The 25,196-nt window shown below is 38.5% G+C and overlaps 1 protein-coding gene across 1 annotated transcript in view; it reads left to right on the top strand.

Annotated features, from left to right (window-relative positions):
• LOC148070582 (receptor-type tyrosine-protein phosphatase gamma-like) overlaps positions 1 to 25,196 on the top strand; it is a 201,901-nt gene that overhangs the window by 31,780 nt on the left and 144,925 nt on the right. The window contains exon 2 of the mRNA XM_087800515.1: positions 19,462 to 19,581. Within this exon, the coding sequence (XP_087656641.1) occupies positions 19,462 to 19,581 (120 nt within the window). The remainder of the gene's footprint in view (positions 1 to 19,461; positions 19,582 to 25,196) is intronic.

The following is a 25,196-nucleotide window of genomic DNA, read 5'->3' as shown; positions in this document are numbered from 1 at the left end:
GCAGCTGCTTCTCGTCTCTCCTGTCTGTTCCCGTGACTCGCAGCTCTTCCTAATGCTTCGTGTGCATAATCTCACGACTGGATTGAGGGTGTTTAAAGTCTCCATGCTGCCGGTGGAAGGTTGCCGGGCAGCTGTAATCAATACCAGCGAGCCAAAGGCCCATTATGGAAATCAAGCGGCGATAAAAATGCTTACAAAACTAAAGAGATGTTTTACTCCCCTGTTATCCAATTTGTACTGTTTCTCTTGATCAAAGCAGATGTGGTAGAAACTCAAATGGTGATCACCTGTTTGGTACAGGGTTATTATTCTCAGTGTGAAAACACAGCCTTGCAAAACCAAATTCTCACTGGAAAGGAATGAAATGTATTACCAGAAATGTGGACTAAACACTGCCCAGTTATGCAGCAGCCAGAAGTCCATAAAAAAAAGCCCATCACCCTCAGATAATCCGCCACAGGTTCCCTGACACCATGGCTGAATCCATTCTTCCAGTCAATACAACTCCTGGGAAATGCTTGCACTCATATATGAAACCGTATATTTAGTTGAAGATCAGGGTCAAGACCACAGTGCTCAGCGACTGAACTACAGACAGGTGGACCTCTTCATAGATCTTACAAAAGAGGCTGAGGAGTGTGAATCTGCTGTTTATTGATTACTCTTTCAGTTGCCTTTTTACAAAGGGGTACCTCTGTCTTGGTCCTGAGCCACTTTCTCAATGTCCACTTGAGGCTTGTGTGGATTAGCAATGACGGCCCCAAAACATCCACAGTCTCAAGATGTTTGGGAAGGATATCATCTGCACCGGGACACTGGAGAGATGTTTGCCTGTCTCCGCAACATCATCTCCAGAGTTGGATGGACCTGCCTCAGAGTCATCTGGCTCTTCTGTAGAGGACTTTACTGTCACTGGGATTGAGGAGGTTCTCAAAGTATCCGCCTTCAGATAACTTCAGGAGTGGAGTTTCAGGATCAATAAAGTTCTACCTATATATAATGAAGACAGCTTTGTCATTCTTCCCTGTCCTGGGCTGAGGAAGTGGTCCACAATCGTTGATGAAATAAAGTCTTTCTGCTTGATATCACAAAGCCATACCAACCTGTCATATGCCACTGGAGCCTTACTGGCCAATAGTGCCTGATAGTCATCCTTCTTCAGCTTGAAGATACCCTAAGCCTCAAGGATAGCTAACTATAAGCCTGGAGAAGAACCCTGAGGACTCAGTGTCCCCAACCTTCATTGTAGGTCAACGCTTTGTCAGACTACTTGTACAATTAGCCACCAGGTAGATTCTGTTGAAAGCTCGGACCTTCTCTTGTCCAAGACTAGGGACAGTGAAAAGACTACCATATGTTTGATTGACCTGCACCCTAGTGGCAAAAGCAGTAATAGACACATTTCTGCTCAAAAATGGCATTTGTCTTGGACAAACTGTGGTGAGCACAGAAGTCAAATAACCTATGCCATTGGGAAATATATAAAGATGTGCCGTTCCTTCTTAACACCTTTTTCAGGTCAAATACTCAACCACATGAGCATTGAAGTGTCACAGGAAGAAACACCCCATTTTTTGCTAGTAGGGATTCCAAAAAACATATAGTTTGCAACGCCATTACTAGCAGCTAAAATCAGACCAGCATTTTCTTTTTCATTCTGGACTCAGTCATAATGTAGATTGGAAGTTTATATTGTTCTTATGACAACACCATTACGCTGTGTACTTGTTTTGTTTTCACTTTCAGTAGTTAATTAAAACATCTTGCCTTTTTTCTGTTAAAGCATTTGGTCGGTTTTATGATGCCACATTGCTAGCAACACTTTCTTATTGCAAAGTGCCATGATTACTAACAGGCATTCACTGTGTAGTCCTGAATCCCATCACTTCAAATTATCTTCATATTTATACCTTTCACTTGACTATAATGTAGTTGGTACATTGTGACACAGGTTGCTATTCACAACGCTCAGGTTCTCATATTGCATTGCCTGGCTGTACATTGAAACGTGTTGCCATGGTTACAAACAGTATTGGGTCTTGCTTGTTGGTGAGTATGGAAACTAATGAGTTAGTGACCCACCCTATGTATCACTGGAGCGTCTATAGTTGTCCTAGTTTACTTAAGCCAGCTTATTAAGGAAAAACATATCTTAGTGTCTTAGCTTATCTTGTGCTGCCTATTACTTTGTTACTCCAGTACTTGTTGGTTTGTCTGCAGAGGAAACACACAAGATACTACAATTAACACACATCACTTCAATTTTAGCCATTTCAAAATAGTTCATTTAATTCGTATTTGTGTCCTACTGGCCACCTTTTGTTGAACTAAACAAAAGTAATTGACAAGGTAATTAGTTTCATCCATTTGAAAAAACCCAAAACAAAACATCAATGATTTAAGATTAACTGATCTTAACTGACTGTTGTGATATTTTTACTATCATTGTTTTACACATTGTTTAAATCCTTGATCATAATAATGGAGGTTTTTTCCCCCCCAGTTTATTTAAAATGTAAAATGGGAACAAAGAGGAAGTATAAAACAATTTTCACCATACACCTGATTTCTTTTCCCTGACAAAATGTCACAGATGAACTAATCATCTGCCCCCCCGGTGGTGGGTCAAACAGTGAGCGGTCTGGATCCCTCTGGGTGATCCCGTCGAGTGTTCACCTGCCTCGGCTTGAAACCCAACTGGGTTCTTTTTTAATGTCATAATGAATTCTGCACATTAAACAATCCACGGCAAATATATGGCTCAGAACCATCTTTGCTGTCCTCAGAAGTTTTTACGTTTTCTATTTAAATCAATTTGACACAGATGCCAGGGTCGATCAAATTCCAGCTCCAAAGTCATACCTGTACACATGTCAATTCAATGCTTTAAGTCACAATAGAAGGGAGCAAGTCCAATAGCATTTCTCCTGATGATCAACATTAAGGGTCACTTGGGTTGGACACAGATCACCTGTTGAGTTGAACACAATCAGAACCTTTGCTGAGCATATTATCTTCCAAGAAATATTAAATGACCAAAATTTAAACAAGGAAGCTCCAGAAGTGGAATTTAAAACGCACTTATGGTTTCAACAGCCCAACTCCACAGCTTTAAGACATTTGGTGGAAATTTGGTGGTCCAAAGGGTTTCCATTTTGAATCAGATGAATCATAAAGGTGGATTCATGCACTTTAACAGATTAATTATATACAAACACACTCAGGAACACCTGTGCTCCAGTAAAGGTAGTATGTTATTTAAAATTCACAGAGTGACTGAGCACATAATGTCATTAGCATTTCAAAGGTTTTGCTTTATGAGTTCTTGCCCTTTAAATGAACATTTATTATCACGAGCAAAGACTTTATTTTCCCTCGATGAGAGCTAAAGTTTGCCTGTATTGACCCATCTCTGTCTGTCCGATACTAAAATGTACATTTATCTCTCCAGCCCTCTTATAAAAGAGAGCTAGATCACTTGTTTGGACGGACGAGAAGTGACACTTCATCTGGATTTAATAATCCCTCCTCTCACTAATGGCAAACAAAACACTTTGGGCGAGTCCTAATCCCTCTAGTTTGTATGATAATATGTATTTTAATATCTTATATAGAACCCATCACAAAAGATAGATGCACTATGATAAATATGTAATTATTTAGTGTTTAAATAATGCTTTAGAAGTTCTGTGCTGTGCTCATTGATTCCATACAAAATGAACACCTCCATCGACACCAACTCCATTAAAATGTAATAACCCATATGTGTACACTGTGTCAGTGATGTGAGATTGAATGTAGCTTCATCGCGATGCACCATTAAACACTAGTTGACTTGTGGGATGGGGCGAAGTTGGAGTCGGACATTTATCATCCTGTCTGTTGTTCAGCCAACAGTGATGGGAACAGAATGCGGGACAAAGCGCTCCTCCGGTGAATTCATCATCTCCACATTAGGTTTTCTTCTTTGAACACAAGGTGTATGTGCTGTTGTGTTTAAGCATATGTGTGTAAGGATGCCTGGATGGGTCTTTTGTCAGGAGTGAGAGATTATTCTCCTCTGGAAATGCAGGAGCAACAGTGCTAACTTTTTTTTTTTTTTGGGAGTAAATCATTGGGTAAACTACAATTAACAAAATAACTTCTTTTTTTTTGTAAAACATCTCATTTATTTTGAATTGCAAAATCCTAAATATATTGGTAAATATCATTAGTGACACATTTTATTTAGGTTATAGCTCTCAATAGAACCACACTATCAAGTTAATTGTGTTATGTGTTATTTTGTTTTGTACAGTGATAACAACCACCGACCGAGCAGCTGTTGCATGGATCTAGAGGGTGTAGACAGGGTTTCTTGAATCTGTATTTTTCTGGTCTAGAACTGGATATGGAGGTGTTCCTCATGTAAATAATGATATAGTAAATGGCATTAATAAATCCTTTAGTGACTTACACAACTATAGCAGAAACATTTTATCAGTATTGCTGTTTGTTTTTGTTGTTTTTCATCCAACTATCAGATGCCTGACAAAATGCTGAATTCCACAAGATAGTATACATCATTTTTAAAGACATAATCTTATGGTACCTGTCAAGAAGAAATTGGCCACAGTTTTCAGCAGTTTCTGTTCTCAGTTGACCACAAATGCCTTCCCCATACAAACTCTAGTCGTGCCCCTCTCTGTTTCTCCTTTTCTATTTGTTGAAGTTCTTTGAAATAATAATAAATGTGTTACATCCTCAGTTGGCACCTCGCTAACAACCTGTGTCTGTAGTGCTTCAAGTTACTGTGAACATGAGTTATGTGCAAAGAGAGAGTGCCACTGTGATTGACATCTCCATCTCCAGTCAATCGGATAAACTTGCTGTTACTTCAAAAGGCTCTTTTTTTTTAATTGTGTAGCTTCCATTAATTTTTGCTTCATACCATTTAATTAGATGGTTCCCTAGGGTGTGAAGGGGATTTTGAACAATTTAGCAAGAACATGATTATAAAAATCCTGGATAATCCTAAATAAAAAAAAACAGCTTTTATAGTCACCACTTTGTTTCACTAGTTGTTTATTTTTCTGTGATGCATTTTCAGTGGCTCAAAACTAATTCTCCCCTCATGTTCTTTTCTCTTTCATGTGCTGTCATTGCTGCACCGGAACAGGTAAGACATTTCTATAAAAGATTTAAATGACTCCTAGACAATGATTCCATTTTAATTCCTTACATAAAGATACATTCGTACATAAACTGTTTAAGAAATACGTTCATTTTTAGAATTTGATCTCAAATTGCCAAACAATTTTACAATATACACAATATTGCTTTCTTACCTTTTAAGAGAAATTTCTGAGGTGCAAAGTTTTTCTTTCCTGCAAACATTTTTTTCTAAATAAGTTGCGCATGAATTGGAGACAAGCTTTGCCTGCTGCTGCTCCTTCTACCCTAGAATTCTGAAAGATATTAGAATCAGAAACTTTTATTGCCATTTTTTTTATGCAGTCAGTACAGAATAAAATAATGAATTAAGATAACACATGTAATAAGCAATAGAAAAACAGAACCAAGAACCAAGGCTGTCATTGTAAAACGCAAAAAAACTTTATATTTTAGCTTTCAGGTACTTACTCCCGATGTAATTTCACACAATATTTCGTCTGTGTAGGGCTTGGTTTGGATTGAATCTTCGATATTGATACCTTCACTTCAATACCGGTTCCTTAAATACACTTTGACGATACCAAACCATGGTACAGATATTTGGTTTAATATTTTAGCTTTGGTTCATTTTCACTCACGGATGATTTCTTACAGAACAAATAAATAACAAATAATTTCAAGTGCGAAAGAACACTTGCTAACAAGTAGAAAATCAATCTGATGTCCCTGTCTCTAGAAAAATTCACACTTTATCAAGTTTGGGTACTAAAAACCAAAGTCCAATAGCCACCCCTACGTCTGTGTAGTTGCAGTGGTGTAAACACAAATTAAGATAAAACTGTAATAGCATTGCTACTTTGGTCCATGCTTTGGAAATTTACAGCACTAGCTTTATCAAATTGAGGGTACAATAATATATGTTATACCCTAATCTATTACACAGAATTATTTGATTCGATTTTTGTTCCTCTCGCGCTTACCTGGAGTCGGGTCACTGGGGCTTCAGCAAGGACGCCCAGACTTTCCTGTCCCTAGCTACATAGTCTAGCTCTTACCAGAAGACCCAGAGGCATCTGCCCGCCTGGGTCTCCCTGAGGTCTCCTACCGGTGGGACATCCAAGGGATCAAGTCAAAAGTAGCTCAACTGACTCCTCTTAATTCTGGGAAGCAGTGGCTCTGCTCTGAGACTCTCCCGGATGACCATCCTTCTCACCCACATTTATAAGATGAGAATCAAACCCAAGTTTACTTGAACACTATATCATAGCAAATCAATTCAAAACATGGTGGAAAATGTTTATTTTTCCTTCCAAAACCAGATATTTTCCTTCATGATCACACTCATCCATCAGGGATTACCTAACATATGCAAACATGTCAATTGTTCCCATTAGAAGATTCTAATCAGCTGTGATTGCCAGTCTATTTTGTGTTTGTTCACGTGTGATTGATTGTCATTTCCAATCCTCTCGCTGCGTTTTTCTTTGTCACCAGGCTTGTGAGGAATAAAAAGCTCCATTAACTCTTCGTCATGATCTGATGTTTCGTACGTGATATTTACTTCTAATCAGTCGTTCCGGCGCCGCGGCAGGTTAGAAAAGGAGCAGTTTGATGAGAGATGGGATTAGATGTGATCATGTACAGCCGAGCAGGCAGAAAGACTCGGTGGGGCTGACTGACAGGTGGGGTTTTATTACTGACAAAACAGCTTTAAGATCAAATCGGAAACTGCAGTGGCTCATGTAGAGATGGACAAAGTCCACTTTGATCCAGATTTCTCCTTAAACTGCACTTTTTCATCCATTACCTGACTCCACTTAAGCCATCGTTGTCATTCTGGGGAGCGAGCTGTCCAGACTTCACTGAATAATGTTGCCGCTGGGCAGAAAATGATTCCAAGGTTCCACACTCGTACTCTCACATAGTCTAATCGCTAGTCAATGTTTTCTTTGATACCTGCACATGACAGGAGAGCTGATCCACCTTCATTATTTAATTCATGGAAGCAAGGGAAAGCTCTGAATCCTAAATGGCTAAACTCAAACAAGTTTTATTTTGTTTAACAATAATTCTTCTGAACCTTTCTACCATTTATATTCACTAGTTATTCTCAAGTGTTGACTCTCAACTATCGCATCTATAACTGTATGTCTAAGATGTTATTTTTTCATGTTTAATGTTGCCAATATGTACCTATACAAATTCCTAATTGGTAAAACCTTCCACCAATAATGACAATAAAAATAATTTGGATACTAATTCTGAAGAGATGAATTTACAGACAGAAATTTCTAGCGAAACATATTCAAGATTTGTCGACATAGTTAACAAAAATAAATCACACGTGGATGTTGACAACTGACTAAACTGAGTTTGTTGCTGTTATTTCATTTTATATATATAATAATTTAAATTATTAATATAATAGAACAACGGTTTCTCTCTTTGGAACTTGAGGTTCTTAATTAGTATTAAAAATGATATAATATATCTATATATAATATATAATATATAATAATATAATACTGATATAATGATTTCAGGCTTGCTGGATCGAAATAAAGAAAACAAACAACATTTCTTTTTTAGTTCTCCTGAAAATATAATTAACAATAATAAAAAAATAGCCGGTTGGCTTGGACAAAAGCCAAGTTATGTTAATTTATTGTTTTGATTCAATTGGATGTCCTAACCTTTGATTTGCCCCAATTGCCACGTGAACGGAAAAGAACAACTATTTCGGTATTACACACAGAGAAACGCCTCACACACACATGCCCTCTCCAGGCTTATCATAATTAGATTCTGAAACTGGGTTGCTCTACTCCAGCTCCGAGAAGCAGCTCCAGGAGCTATAGTCATTTATTAGCTGGATTCACATCACCAAACAAACACAACTTATCACAAATTGCTAGCAGCAGGTCAACACCAAGCATCTAATTGAAAGCATATATATGTCACTCAGGCTCGGGTTGTGAGGAGCCGCCGGCTTGTCCAAGCACTTATATGTCTACTTTGGCATTGAAACCCTCTTCTGGGAGTCTTTAGAAATGTTAACCTGCACTGGAAGTGAAGTAAACTTTACAATATAAAGTGTGTGCGCCTCAAGAATCAACCAAAAAAACGTTTAATGACCCTTGAGAAACAAGATTCCAATGTGTGACAGACATGTATTGATTTACTGTAGCTTGCGAGATACTATAGAGGCTGTTTGTAAAGATGGTTTCATCACTCGTTCAAAAGGATTCTTCAGTCCCACGTAACTTAAATGAGAAGAGAATATACCTTATAAGGGGCGAGACAGTGAACAACTACTAGATCAATGTGTGGGTATGGACAACATTGACCTGGATGAACGAGAGCCCACAAGAACATCTCAAAGGTGCTCGGCCCATACTAAAGAGTGCCAGCCAAAGAAATGGTTGTTCATCCCATCTGCAGTCCAGATATGGCCAACTTTATTGCAGGACAAGGTCATCTGAAAGAGTGTTGCCACCACGTCTTGGACCTCCTCCAGCAGCTCACAGTCATTGCCCCGTTACTCACTGGGCAATGACTGTGGGCATGAAGTCAGCCTTGGAGATTGTGCAGAGCCTGAGCCCAATTTTCGATTAACTTTTATAATCACAGGAAGTGTGAGGCAGAAACACAGGGAGGCAAAGGATGTGATCGTTTTTAAAAACAACATTTGACGTTTTTGAATTCTATTGGCGATACAATTCTGTGTTTTATCCACGAGCAGACTAAGCCATGAACTCAAGTCACACCTGAAAACAGAATTAACGCTGAAGTGCAGCAGTGACCGACCACATAACACAGAGCGTTGACTCACAACAAAAAAACATTTTCTGTCTGGACAATGGACTCGTCATCAGTTTACCCAATTTCATGTGTCCATTTTTTTTTTTACTTTGACATTTAATTCCTTTAATATAATTACAGCTTTATTGACACAAAAGCAATGTTTGTGAAGGTCCAGATTTATCAACAGTTATTCTATTACTAATACAACATAAAATTATGATATAAAATATATATATTTAAGAGCATAGTCATGGAAGGTGAGAAGAACAATATAATGACTGCATTTTAACCAACCAAGACGTAAAATGAAAGGGGGATTTTTGTGCAAAATCTGATTCCAATGGAAGTTTTTATTTGAGGCTTTTGAATGCATTATGACTGAATTATCGTGACATAAATATGGGTTGCATATTAAAACTTGCACCTACACATCCCGTGATCCCAGCTGATACCACCAGGTGGTATCTTATATGGGTGGAGACCATTCCATAAAACACAAAATAAACTCTATTTTAAAAAATACTTTATCGATTCAATATTGGCCAACATGACGTGACAGAAGAACACACTTTAGGGCAGTAAAATCTTCACAACCAGTGTTGCTAAAAAATGGAGGCTCATGTGTATTTCTTGGCTCAAGGGCGTATCGGTAGCCGAGGTGTATTGTATCAGCACTGACCTTCCAGTTTAACTTTTTGGCGAGGGAGGGAGAAGCGGCATGCCTCGAAGCTGTCGATTCACAATCAGTCATCGGCTTGCTTATCTCCCACCACGATGCCAACAGTATGCATTTTTTTTACTCCGAAATCCACCTTCTTTTTGTGCTCGGGAGCAGATTCATGCATTGACCTTTCACAGAGGATATTTTAACATATCATTTGAAATAGCAGAGAGACAAACACGTCCAGAAATAGACTGTTAGCGAAACAAAGACTTACGCCTGATGAAGCGCAAAATACAGATCATTTCTATATAAATACTAATCAAGTGTAGGATGATTACACAAAAAAACACGGAAATAGATCATAATTAACATCAAGAAAAACATCAATTATGAAGTAAATATTTTGCTCTGTGACAAACAGTGTCAACAAATGATTTCAAATAAAATCAAGACCCCAAGAATCTGAATTTATCCATCGATAGATTTATAGATATCATTTATATCTTAATATCATACACGTTGATGCGAGCCAGTCTTAATAAAGGACAGAAAAGCCTTCAGGGAACACGATAAGAATGTTTTGCAGCTGACAACATGTGCATGAGATGAACACTGACATTAAGCATGATTTGCTGCTGGATAGCAAGAACCTTGCAGGACCATCATGCATCTCTGATTATTGAAATGCCACATAAGAAGATGAGGAAATATTCGGAGGCCATTTCAAAGTGATCCGGGAAACATCTTACGTCTCCTGTGCGACAAATCAATGTCTGTAATGTATTGTGTTCATAACCTTCAAACCTTGTTAAAGAAAAGCAAAGAAGAACGAGCCCTGTTTTATAATTCCTCTCATCCTCTGCAGTAAACAAATGCGGTTGGCCTAGTTATTTTCTTTTCCTCTTTTCATGGTAAGTCAACAAATCAGCTATACCTTACGAAAACAATCACCCACAGTTTCTTTAGTCGTTTCAGGTCAAAGTTAACACTCTTCTAAATCGTGTATTTTCTGCTTGATATTACAAAAACATAACTTCGCCCACGAGCATAATGGAATATGATCATACAGAGTCGGTTGTTTTATAAGATTTCAATCAGGAAGCATCAGCATTGAAGAGACAGGAGAAAGAGATCTATGGTTGATTGTAATGAAACATAAGTAGAAAAAGGTCGGCTTCAAACACAATGGAATCAAGAAGTGATTGAGATACGAACGGATGAATTTATAGACCTGTGATGTGTACTGGAAGAAAGGGTTTTGCGAAAGATCAAAATAAAACACGGTCTGGAAGGAGTGAAGCACACTTCCATGTCTCACCCTGCTGATTTCCCCTCAGGCTGTTGCACGCTCGGGTAGATTTTGCCGCTTTCATGGAAATGTCATATTCTCTCCAAGTAAACACAGAATCTTGTAAGAGTTTAATCCATGAGATGATGGCTTATTTGCTCCTTTTACCGCGTTTATCTTTTGGATTCATTAGACATTTATTAGGCCAAAGACACATCATGGAACACTACTGAGATACCTAAATTTCCAACTCAATACATAGTAGGGAAAAATGTATAGAAATATAGAGAATACATTTATAGTGATAATGTTGTATTTTTTTTTTAAATGTTGGAATAGGTTCAATGTGTTGCACAAGTACATTTTATCTTGTGTTTAAAATTCTCATTCATTCATTTTCTACCGCTTTATCCCTTACCTGGGTCGCGGGGAGACTGGAGTCTATCCTAGTATCATAGGGTAAGAGGCAGGGGACACCCTGGACAGGACGCCAGTCTGTCGCAGGACACACAAACACAGACAACCATTCACACACACTCTCATACCTACGGACAATTTCCCAAAGTTCTAAATCAACCTCTGTATGTTTTTGGACTGTGGGAGGAAACCGGAGTAAACCCACGCAACATTGGGAGAACATACAAACTCCACACAGAAAGGTCACAGGTTGGCTTGACCTGGAAGCGAACCAGCAACCTTCCTCCTGTGACCGTGCTAACCACTGTGCCCTGTTTAAAATACTGTGATGCAGTTATCAACAACAGTAATATATAGTATAGTAATATAGTAATTTATAGAATACAACTAATGGCAGACCTTTGTGACCTATTGTGGGTTTTTTTTGTGTCTTTGTCATAGACACAACAAATAATAAAGAAATTATCACTTGATTACTAAATTAATTGGAATATATTGAAAATAGCGACTATAAAAAGTCAGCCTTGGTGTATATCACTTTGATGTGAACTTTTGCCACAGTGGAGAACTCAGATATTATTTTTTAAACTTCCTTAATTTGTAGTTTAGCTTCATGAAGCAGTAACATTATATTAGCAATTATATATATTGTGTTGGGGTGGAAATGTGTCCAAGAGGAGTGTCAACAGGTTGGACAGGTTGATCAGGAGGGCTGGCTCTTTGGTTGAAGCTGGACTCACTGTTGACAGTTGCTGAGAGGAGATCACTGGACAAACTACTGTCCATCATGGATGATGACAGTCATCCTTTGAACACTGTCATCAGTGAGCAGAGAAGCAGAATAAGTGCACGAATGCTCCTTCCCAGGTGCAAAACAAATAGACTCAAGGACTCATTCATTCCTCGGGCTATTAAATTGTGCAATTCTGAGTTCGGGGGAAAGGAGTGGTGTGAGAGTATCTGGATGTTCTGTTCTATGTTAGTCTTTGTATCCTTTGTCTTTGTTGTTTTTCTTTGATCTATGTTCTTTGTCTTTAGACTTAGATTGTGTCATCTTGTTCTTCCTCTTTATGTTCTTCTTCTTATTTTATTTTTGATTGTTTTATTTTTTGCTTTTTTATAAAAAGAAATTGCTGTATGTATTGGCTATTGGAAAAAAAAAATCAATAAAGTTTTACATTACCTTACCTTACCTTATATTTGAAACAGTCGTCTATTGAAACATCATTTTCAAAACTGAAGATCTTGAAACACTTGAAAAACACTTGAAACACTTGAAAAGATAAAAAACACCTTATCCGAAACAAGCGTGCACTCGCCTGGATACATTCAACACGTCTATGGTGTGAAAGCATCTCAGTTCACCAGAGAAAGACTCACAGATAGCAATTGGAAGTTGTGCAATGCTGACCTGAGCATACAGCACAGATCATGACCTCCCTGCGGCATTCACTTCACAACAGTGGGTCTAAATAGAGAACATTTACTCTCTTTTTCTCCCCTTTGAGCATCTTCTGAAGAGAGCGACCCCTTTGGGGCATCTATATCAATATATATATATATATATATATATATATATATATATATATATATATATATATAATATTTATTTATTGAAATAGCTACGCTAGAAAACTGCTTTAAATAAAAACACAATTCAGTTCAATGCGACGCAAAAAACTGTACAAAACAATATTTATTAACCGATTAGGATGAGAGTCATTTCTAAATTCATCTTTTTGAGTTTGGTGTTCAGTGGTTATGTCATTTCGTTGCCGTTTCGGTCAATCATTCTCATTTCATTTAATCCCTGATTCATATTTTTTGTATTTTAAATTATTTAAAAGTGACCATTTTGCAGCCTCATCCACATTGACTTATGTCACGTGACCTTCACTGCAGTAGGAGAGAAATCTCTTGTGGCCGTCAGTGCGACGTTTTAAAAAAAAAGAAAGAAGAAATCCTTGGGCCGAGGACATTGTTTCGAGGGCAGGTAACTGCAACCACTGGAGAGGAGAACGTAGAAAATCATTAACGGCTTCTGCCTGGTGCGCGACTCCAAGCAGAGGTGTCAGATTCATGGCACTGTCTCTGCTCCCCAGTTACATGACCTTGTCTGACTAAGCAATGGCAATTAATTAGCCAAGCATGTGTGTGTTTGTCTGCTGGAGAGTGGAGTGGCGCTGATGGTTGAAAGAGAGAGTGAGTGCTTTGGCAAGTATTCACTTGCAGCCAGACTGCCTGTCCGGCCCAGCGATCAATGGGGTGAAGAGGTGAGAAGGAAAGGCAGAGGGGCATGTTCCATGATATTAAAGGTCTCATCCAGCCATGCTTCCGCCACATCTACAGGCAGGACTTCGCCTCCCTGTGTTTCTGCTTCATAGACGATGATGTGCTTGATGTGTGTGTGTGTCGTCGTGTTGCCCTTGGCCATTGCTCCAGAAAACAAAAAGTCATGCTGGGTGGACTCTATGAGCATGTGATTTCACTGTGCTCCGCTGTTATCGACATCCAGGCTGGCACATAAAAAAAAAATAAGCCTCCCTATCCTCACCCTCGCACGAGCACACCGCCTCCCACTCCTCGCCATGTTCTGCAGCGCCTCGTTCACAGTCGAACTCTTAATGAATCGCTCCGCTGTTTGAACTTCACATGTGTTTCACAGTGTATCTGGTTCAACCTTCAGTATCAGATTCAAGGTAGATCGAAGAATGTGATGTGGTTCAGATTGACTGTTTCATGGTTACTTTAGATCCAGTTTTTCTTGTGTTTTTTGTAATATTAGACGCATCAATAAAAATATATATTACAATAATTATACAGAAATACAAATGAATGTTTGATAGAAAATATCATATCCCAGTAAAATATATTTATATGTTATACAAGATATATATAAGTAAGTAAGTCATTTGTATTTATATAGCGCTTTTCCAGACCAGGGTCACAAAGATAATGTTTCATAATGAAATTAATGTTTATGTTAAAGTGAGAATTAAATGAATGTATGCTCTAAGTATTAATAAATACTGGTTTTGGGATGAATTTGTTTAGCATCATTCTGTACTATAAATTGCTGTGTGATTCATCTTCTTTTGGTTATGCCGTATATTAACTCTGGATGAAAGAAAGAAAAGAAAAAAAAAATCAAATTAAGAGACTTCAATCCACTTTGCATAGCAGCTGGCAAGTGGAATTAATAATTGAAAACAGAAAATGTCGATGGGGATCTTGGCTTCTAACGATCTAAGTATTGCTCTGACATGAAAACATGTCACTCACAGGAGACTATGATAAAATGCTGTTATTAACTTATTTCATTGTTTTTTTCATCTCTTTTGTACTCTGCGACAGACAGTCTAGGAAACATGTTCATTTTTGTTCTGTCCATTTGGTGTCTCATGGTTTTCAGAAAATGGTAATGATCCGTATAGTCATTTTATAGTGTATATCTAGTGATGGTCTGATGAAGCCTCATGAAGCAGTGTCAATATTTTTAGAGTCCACTAGATGGCGGTCTCTCTCCTTTTGTTTTGAACAACTGTTCTAATGAAACATCACTTCATTTTTAAAGTGATGGCGCCACCTACTGACCTCTTAACAACATGACACTGCTTCATGAAGCTTCATCAACCCATCACTACTTATATCATACCATCAAAATGTACAATAATCGTAAGGTAAATTATCGGTTAAAACCATATCCTCGCTTTAATAAGCCACTAGATGGCGCTCTCTGTTCTATAAACTTTCTCTTTCAACTGCTGATAAGCAGATGAATATTCATTAAGCAATGTCCTTATTTTTAACCCCCCTAGATGGTCCTAACTAATCTATAAACTATTGCTTTGAACCGCTATTCTATTGAAACCTCTGATCACTTTAAACTGAAAGCACCATCCACTGAGCTAGAAAACAATACCGGGGAATTTATGGCGTTAATACTTTCAACTAGTGATGGATCTGATGAAGCTTCAGGAAACATTTTCCTAATTTCCTTAAGCAGACAGACACTTTGTCTTTGTACGCAGTTGGCTTAATGGAAGAATTAATTGAATTAGTTGCAAAAAAGGGGACAATGCTTCAAAACAAAATGTATTATTTTGTTTCAAATGTGCCAGGAAAAAGTGGGAAATACTGTGGTGGAACATCTCTGAAGAGAACGAAACACATATTTATTTTTTAAAAAGATTAGTATATATGGGCACTATGTAACATTATAAAGGTGTACAGCATGTATGAAGTATTTTTTAAGATAAATGTAGAAAAATTAAAATGTAATATGATACAAATATTTATTGTTGTATCTCAGTAACTTTTTGTTGATCTTGTTACAATCACTACAAGGTTGTCTCACATTTGAAACAAGGTTTTTTATCTTGAGAGCCTAAGAAATTTGCATTTGATTAGGTTTTTCTTTCTACAGCAGAATTGATGGTAGTTCAGCGTTGGGGTTGACACAGGGAGGATTTTTCCATCACCGCAGCACCGCAACACTCGACTCGATTGTTTTCTCACTCACTGATTTTCATACTCGTGTCCACTTGTATCTCAGCATGTATTGTCTGGACATCTTCAAAAAAGTGTGGGCAGCTGTGACTCAAAACGCTGCGGAGCATCTGCTCCCTGTGAACCTCCGATGCTAACCATCTGTGTGTGAAAACAATATGCGGGTGCTTAAATCCCGTTGCTGCAGCCGTTTGACCTATTTGACTTTTAAAAAGACGTGTTATTCTGAACTATCCTTAGATATTAAGGAAATCGTGACACACAACATTACGAGGTCAAAGTTGTTTCTTGTGTTTGTAGAGACAAGTTGACACTTCTGTTTGTAGCTACTTTCCTCCCATCGCTGCAGTTGCCACAATAACAGGTTGTGGAAAAATACTATCATTACAATGTGTGGTTGTGTCTGCTGGATGTCCTTGATCCCTAAGAGCATTGGGACGGACATGTAAAGGATGCTAATGAAGAGAAGCGCTGGAGTTCAGGGGCGACCTGACCAAATCTGGCATATGTACAAAGGGTATACTGTGTGCGTGCACGCTTCTGCCGTCCCTTGAATGTGAACACCTTCTTGTTTGCCAGCACCAGAAAAAGGCAAGTGGAGGGTGAGCCAGTGAGAGGTGGAGAAGTCAAGGTTAAGTACAGTGTGACCGTGGTTGGCTGTGCATTTTAATGATGACCTGAGCAAACGCTCCCCAGTGATTGATGAAAAAAGCACTATAGTCCAGTTGTGTATGGTGTGTAGAATGTTTTGCCGCCATCATCGTAATATTCATTTAAATTGAGAGACAGCAAAAGGTAGATAATTGGACAATGAATGCAAAGCTGTTTTTTATCTCGGAGGGATTATTTGCAGACAAAGAGGTTAACTCGAAAATAATTTTACAAATACCAAACTGTCACTGCTAGCCCAGCCCAGAAAAGTAATTACATTCTTATAATAATCTTCCGCTGCTCCGACATTAATTATTTTCTTTCATCATCCCCAGCCTTTCTTCTACTACGATCATTTGTTATGCAAAGAAAAACGGTCCTGCTATAATTAGAAGTATTTACTTGCATTTCAAAGCGGATGAAAAACCAGCATCAGCTCAATGCTCGCGTCGCCCGTGAGTGTCACCCGCTTCTCTCGATTGATTCATCTTCATTTGGATGATTGCTGACTCGATAATGACGAGGGTTGATATCGTGCAGATGTTGCAGTGTCTTGTCTCGGCGCCGTAACTAGCCCCACCATGCGTTCAACCTTCTCCCCCGTTTCCATTGTCATTCCCCTCCTTCCGCATCACCTCACCGTCCTTTACCGGCGTTTCTGTCCACGCACACCCGCCCGGGACTCATTGTTATTCTTGTTGGACCGCTTTCTCTAAAAGAGCACCGACATCTGGATGAACCCTGCCTGCTAAATGGCCATCATGTTTGAGTGGCCATGACCAAACTAATGAAATAGAGAGTCAATGAAGGGTGCAGGAAGGATCTCTGCCTTCACTTCAAGTAGGAAAAAAAAGCTAACTGATGTGCGGACCTGAACTACATAGATGACTGAATTCCATCTGTATTGTTCCCAGAGTGCAGTTCAAACTAATAAGTGATTTTTTTTTTCCCCACTGTAAATTAGAATTAAACCAATGACGACTATATGAGAATAAGAAAAAATACATTTTTGCATCAGGGCAACTTTGTACACTAGTTTGTTTGTAACTTAAACCTGCACCCAAACATACCTTTTTTTGAGATCAATTGAAGATCCACGATTTACAGGATCACCTGAATACAAACTGTGATGTCAAGGAATCCTGTAATCTGTTTATATATTAGAGCTATCAAACATGAGGTGACATTGCACTCATGTATCTTATTGCCTAAGTAGGTTGTGTTGAACTATTCCTCAGTTAACCGCTCTATTAGCGTGTCTGTTGCACTTCGTTTTCGACTTACATGTACATGTGTAAGGAGAGACACTTTGGTAAACCTGCTTCCATGTTGCCATGGTAAATGTATTTATTCCTCACCAATGTTGAAGGCTTTCTGTATTCCTGTGCATGAGTTCGGCGTGGGATAACTGTGACTCAGGGTTTGAGTGAACCAACTGTCGACCCCTCTACTTAAAACAAAGACGTTACGTATGGCAGCTCAGAGTTGGTCAACCCACGGTTATGGTTATGACACTTGGTTAGATGAGCCTGATTTTTATTTCAAGAGAAGTGAACTTATTATTGGGAAAGATCAACTAATGTGAAAACCCAACTCTCCTGACTCACCCACATGTTTCAAATGTTGAAGTCTTCCTCTTCAAGATGCATTAAGTTTCTAATCATGACCATGAAAGTATTACTTTATAAAGTTCTCCCCCGCCTGAAATCTCGGCGAATGAGAGGTTATGAGATCAGAGTACATTATGATGTAATAATAGGCATCACTTTTCCTCCAGCCAGCTGTAATCACGCAGTTTATACAAGTGCCTTGGATGTGGAGACCTCTGGGATCAATGACTCTATGTGACAATGCTTGATGCTTAACCAATCACAGTAGAGTGGGTGTGGTTATGATAAACAAGATTTAATATCCAGTGGGTCGGGCTTAAGTACATTTTCTGATGTGAATATTTCAATGAAAAGAGAAACATACCGAGATAAGTACAATATAGGTCCAAGTTATATTTAAGACACACTAAAATAAATACTTTAGCTGCCTTTTAATGATAAACTGCGAACCTTACATGTTTGGCCTTTACAGGTTTTGTGTACTACTGCATGTTCCCTTTTGGAAGTTAGTCAGTTTTGGGAACGTTTATTTTCAGAGGTTGAAAAATGAACTTGTTTTTAGGTTGTTTTTTTCCTATATGCTACCAGCTATTATTTTTCAAATGCATTGCGAAAGCCCATATATAACCACATATATAATTTAGTTAAGCAGTTTACATTAATTTATTCGTAAGATTTCATCATCATATCGGAAAAAAATATTCTCAGTATTATAAAAACAACACTAAAAATATATGTGGTGTTGTAGAATACAGTATAGGAGAGAATAAGTTAAATTAAATACAATAAAATAAGGGACTAAAGTTGGAAACAGAAATTAACTGAAGTGTTTATTTGGACATCTCATTTCCATCGACATTTTCATGTCGTTAAGGCTCAGTAGAAATCTGACAACCTACTTCACCAAGATGATAGTGGAGAATGAAGTTGAAATACACCAGAATGAACGCGTTCATGGTACGTTTTTTTTAGGCAGTAACGTTCAGTTAACGTCCGCCCAAAATATAGACGCATTCAGGCACAACTCTGTTGATTTTTTCCAGGACAAACTAATACGGAAAAAAATATATTTTGTTTCTTGTGAGTTCTTGTTGACAGACTGGGAACATCCTCAATGTATAGATGTAGGATAATCTTATTAAATGGCATTTCCAGACAGTGCAGGTGCACTGCTGTGTTCGTCTCTGCCGTTGACCTTTGTTTGGGTATTGAATGTTATTATGAGGCATCTTTCGTGGGAAGTCAGCAAAGGACACAGTTGGACGTCACATGCCCCAGCGGGCACCGAGGGAGGCTCAGGAAGTTCTGCCGCTGCTCTGTTGCTGTTAATGCTAACCTCCTTGTCCCTGTGGTTTTCTTCCCAGCTGCGCTGACAGGAAGCCAAGCCAAGTCTCAAGCCCCTATCCAAGCACTTCGTGGAGCCATGGACGGAGAGACACGACTCCGGAGAGCTGCCACCGAGGAAACCTACTGGGCCTACTCAGGTATGTGTTTGTGTACTTGTCACTACGAGGACAACTAATGTGGTCCAGTTTTTGGCCTGTCTTTGTTCACAAGTACAACTGCACAAAGGTACAAATGTCACATTAATCCACACTGACTGCTGGGTGGAAACATCTATATTCGTAAGTGAAAAGAACCATCTGTGCTTGGATGTCAGGAGCACAAAACAAAGAGTTTAAACACACGTCTTGTATTCAAGGATGCTTGGTTGTTGCAGAAATATACTGTACTTTGTATAGTGTACATTTTTAGGGTGTATACAGAAAATGTATTTATGAGACTACGTATGTTGCACCTATAGGTAATGTGCATTTGGTGCGGGCCTTGCCATACGTCGCTGAGAAGATACAACAACGATCTCTGGTCTTTGATAGTTTCTATATATATGAAGTATTTACAATAGTTTATAATGGGTTGCATTCCTAAATACAGAAGTATGTACTATAATTATATATTTTTTAATGTTTTATGTTAATATTTTCTTTTATTCATACTTTTCTTTTAATTATACAAAACTTTAGAAACGTTTACAGAATCCTGGGTAGTTTCTAGGTAAGGTAGAAGGAATGTTGTCAAAAAGAAAAAGGTGGTTTTGTAAGTGATGGTTTCGATGAAGCTTCATGAACATGACACTGTTTCATGAAGATTCATCAACACATCACTAGGTTTTGTCTTCAAATAATAGGTGTTTGAGAATTGTATAAAAGTACTGAGACAGTGCATAACTCTACCAAGAGTCTAATTTATCATAAATATATAGTCACATGGAAGTACCGACATTTCAAAAGAGAACATTGTCTTGATACAGTATTTTAATGTATCTTTTTTCTTGCTCTTTTCCCCCAGTCTAGTCTTGAACTAAATCCTACTGCAATTTCAAGTTTTTACATTTTGATGTAGAGGATGTGAATACTGATTATTGAGGACAAACCATCAGAAACGATGATAGATCGTTGATCTAAATGGAGTTAAATCCCCATGACGTCTCCTCTTTTTCTTCGTTCCTCCTGCCCATCTTCTCTTGGAATAACACAATTCCTAGGATTCCTATGGGGAGATAAACTTTATCTTCCTTGTGTTTGGCATCATCTGCTAGCAAAAAAAAAACAAAGTGCTATAGTATAAAGTGAAAAAGGCAGGCACCTATCACTCTGGTTCATTCTAACTTAAGTTAACTAGAGCGTGACGATAAGAATAATCCAGAAGATAGTGTGCAGGAGCTCCCTTGACAAGCAGTCACTCTCAAGTTTGTGTTAAGTGAAGTGATATATAATTAATATTCACACTCCATGATATTTTACATTGTCAAAAAACATAAAATATGGGGGGAACTTGTGACAAAAGCAAAGCTTTATCTTCCACGGAGACGTTTCAGATTCATATTTTAAAAAAATAAATTAAAAAACTGTCGAAAGAAAAGAACTACTTTCTCTTTGCGCCGCTCACAAAGTCATGTAGGTATCTGGAGGCCCATATTTTATTTCAGCCGGTGCTTCAGAAGAGCAAAAATACACTCTGCCTGCTCCTCTTAGAGCTTCGGGTTTTATGAAAGTACGGCATTAATCTTTCACCAATGCAAGGGACGTGAGCCTGGGGCCACAAATGATCTTTGAGTTTATTTATTTCAATATTTCCGCTCGCACGTCTCAGCCTAATTAGTTGCCTGTCATGCCTGCGAGAGCTCGGGACCTCGTCGGAGAGAGAAAAGGAAGTTAAGATCTACCCCACATCCACTTCCCCTCCCTGCCACCCGTCACTGGCTCCATCTGAGCGCTTACACAACATGCTGATGTAATGGAGGGCATGATGAAGGCAAGACAGGAAGACGGAATTAAAAAAAAACAAAGTACATCAATTTATCACATCAAAGTATCTGATTCGTACTGCGTTTTGTATATGTTTATCTTTCCCCGAGGCTTTTTCATTTGTATCAAACAATAACACAATTTCACTTGAATACACTATCACGTTTTTTTATCAGAGAAGAAATATTAAGAAATTATTATTTATTTTGTTTTGATTATTATTGTCTTAGAGATATTTTAGTTTGAAAAAGAGGATTTTCTCCAAAGTCATATTAGCGTATGACTCTTGACATGTCAAGATACTATTTAAGTCAAGTTTACTAAAATAAAAAGCATTGAAAAATAATGAAACTCCCATGGTTGTTTTACAGAAACTCAGGTTGTGCCTTTTTATCTCCAACAATAACATAAAAAGTTAAGACATCCTGTAAAAAAAAAAAAAAAGAGAAAAGAAAACGGCAACATATTTTCCCGATCATATTGTACTCAGAACCTTAAGCACAACATTGCTAGAGTATCATCGAGAACTCTTCATGCATCTGTGTCAACAGAGTGTGAACGACTAGTGTTCGGATACCTCAATCCTCTATCGCAGACCGATCTGTTTCAGACTCAAAAAATATTCCCACAGACTGGACAGCTTGATGTGTTAGGAAAGCGACATGCCTTCAGGCGTGTGTTCAGCATGCGGGAGAGTTGGAGAAGGACCGCGACGGCAGCTTGCTCAACTGTTTTCTTGTTGTTGGTTCAGGCCACGAGCGGCATGTGTTCCGGTGTTATATAAGAGAAGGACACGTTTCGCCTTAAAACCTGGCCTGTTCATTTCACTTAACTGTCTGTGTCTCTGTGTGTTCTCTTAGCGAGTCCCTCCAACACCTACCATACTATTTAATGATGGGTTTAATCACAAACATGTAGGGATGTTTGCTCTGCCAATTAACCTGAGGAGTTCAGAGTTCTGGGATATCCAGCAATTATAACCTCTTTACAACAACATAACTATATGGACGGAACTTTTTAAACACAAATGACACTCATTTTGCGTGCTCCTTCTAATATCATGTACCGTGAAGGTCGATTCAATACACATCTCGAGCCACCGATACCATATACCGTATTTTCCGCACTATAAGGGTGCACTTAAAAGCCTTTAAATTTCTCAAAAAACGACAGTGCGCCTTATAACCGGGAGCGCCTTATATATGAAGATTACCTGGTGGGTGACTTTAATGCCTCTGAGCCGACTGAGCTGACATGCCGTCATCATGGGGTGAGATATACGACCCACGGCACACAGTGGAGGACGTCTGTGGAGTAATATTACTGCCACCAGTTTGAGCGAGTGTGTCTTGGTTGTTGTGATGTCATACATGCGCTCAACTTCTCTGCTGCGCACTCAACATTTGTCTGCTCACAACACCAGTCCCACGCGCTGCTGGAGTGAACAAAGTTGTCAGAACGCTTAAAGTTTAACTTTATCTGACTGTTTTGTTAACATTCCCTTTAGCACAGCTGTATCTAGTGGATGCATAACGAGACCCCAGTCAAATGTTTGACTGTATATTTTATTCTATGCGCCTTATAATCCAGTGCGCCATATTTATGAAAACAGTTCTAAAATAGGCCATTCATTGAAGGTGCGCCTTATAATCCGGTGCGCCTAATAGTGCGGAAAATACGGCAATTAAGATACACCTGATACACGTGACTTAAATGACTTCTTACAAATAATGAAAATAAAAAAAAATCTTAAAAAAACCCAACAGTTTTGTTACAAGTAGAAGCTGCTGCTAAAATAAATCACCAAAGAGCTTTAATAGGAGTCTTGCTTTCAAAGGGCACTGTCCATATTATTCCTGTGTACTTGGAAGATATGCTAGTAGTGTAATTTATATTAGAGATTTAACATGTAAAAGTAAACATTTGTGGTTTTTTTTACTGCTCACAGTGAAATCAAAAAACATCAACTACTGGCAATAAAACAACTTTACTTTACTGCCAACACTTTGCTTCACTACATGGTTTAGCGCTTCGGTAGAAACCAACCAAGTTGACCTCGACTCTGGAAAAAACAAAAGAATATGGCCACACATTTGACTAGTGTGTCTACTCTGGAGCACAAAACGTCTTGTCGTTTCCCTCAGTCTTTGTTTTGTAAAAAGTCGGCGTGCTTGTGTCAGTGCTCGAGGTTGCCTCTTAAAAAAACACCATGTATCTTGATTTCCTTTCATTTATCCTGACAGGTTGAAAAAGTTTGTCTGGGATATAAACTGCTCCTACAGTCATTAACTTTTGACAGCGAGAACAAGATCACAGAAACAAGTGTGTTTTGGTCCATGTGAGACTTGAATATCAATGAATGTTTTACTGCCATAGAAAGAAGCCAGCCGAGTGTCTCGTAACGATGTAACCTTTTCTTCCTAATGAGGTTTTTCAGGCTCACTCAGTGAGACCGCTACGTAGATTAAACGAGTCGAAATCTCAGATGAAAGCATCAGGAGATTCAAGCCAACATTGCACAAATCCTGAAACCCCAAGAACCTTCCAACTACTTGTGCTTGTGACCCGCCCCTTACATGTGCCACGCGTAAACACCGAGGAATGTTATAATACGCTCTCTTTTTGTGTCTCCTTTAATGACTCATCCAAAGTTTCCGTACCCAACTATCTGTCCTAATGAGCTTGTTCTAGCCGCGTCCTACAGAGGATTGACAGGCAGCAATCAGGAACTCAGCAGGCCACTGCTGCTCTGCCCTCCGCCTGATTATTGTGGCAGATTAAAGCCTGGTGCGGTGCTGACAAATCAAGCGTTATCTGGGGACACAGCTATCCCTTCTGAATGAAACACTGACAAAAGGAGCAGCAAAACAAGAGCGCCATGTAGTCACCACCTGCATTTCTATCATTCGGAGATCATAAATTAACTTTCCAGATAAAAATAATTCAATTGTTCAAGGGCACTTTGGCAAACACATCCCCCTCCGCCCCCCTTAAAAAGATTAAAAAGGATATAAACGTTGTCTCAACTTGCTTTCCACAGGCTGTTTCGCTAACCATGGGCCATTTCCACGACACCAAAAATAATATTCACACACATGCAGAGGGTTCCTTTTATTTCTCCATTCAAACCAACCATTGGGAAGACAATGTTGTGCACGAATGCTCCTACCCAGGTGCAAAACAAATAGACTCAAGGACTCATTCATTCCTCGGGCTATTAAATTGTACAATTCTGAGTTCGGGGGCAGGAGTGGAGTGAAAGTATCTGGATGTTCTGTTCTATGTTAGTCTTTGTATCCTTTGTCTTTGTTGTTTTTCTTTGATCTATGTTCTTTATCTTTAGACTTAGATTGTATCATCTTGTTCTTTCTCTTTATGTTCTTGTTCTTATTTCATTTTATTTTTATTTATTTTTTATTTTTTATTTTTCATGAAAAGTTGCTGTATTTTCTGTGGCTATTGGAAAAAAAACAATTTCCCAAAGGAGACCTCCTGAGGGATCAATAAAGTTTTACCTTACCTTACCTTACCTTACAAATTCTGTGTTTGCTAACGTCCACATCACAGAGACAAAGTGAGCTCTTTGGACCTTTCCGCACTGAATGAGGTTCATCTTTTTTAGCATGTTAAAGCATTTATTTTGAGTACCTTAATATGTTTGTACTAAAATAACGTGATGACACATCAACTTAAAATTAGTTAAATGACTTATTTACCGTGACTTGAGGTGTTTTGTGTGATTTTTATTTTCACTGTAAAACTTCTTGGGAATGGTGTGAACATGCTACATA

Source organism: Callionymus lyra, chromosome 10 (genome assembly GCF_982586985.1).
Source record: "Callionymus lyra chromosome 10, fCalLyr1.hap1.1, whole genome shotgun sequence".
Taxonomy (NCBI): Eukaryota; Metazoa; Chordata; class Actinopteri; order Syngnathiformes; family Callionymidae; genus Callionymus; species Callionymus lyra.
This window is presented reverse-complemented; position numbering and strand designations above follow the sequence as displayed.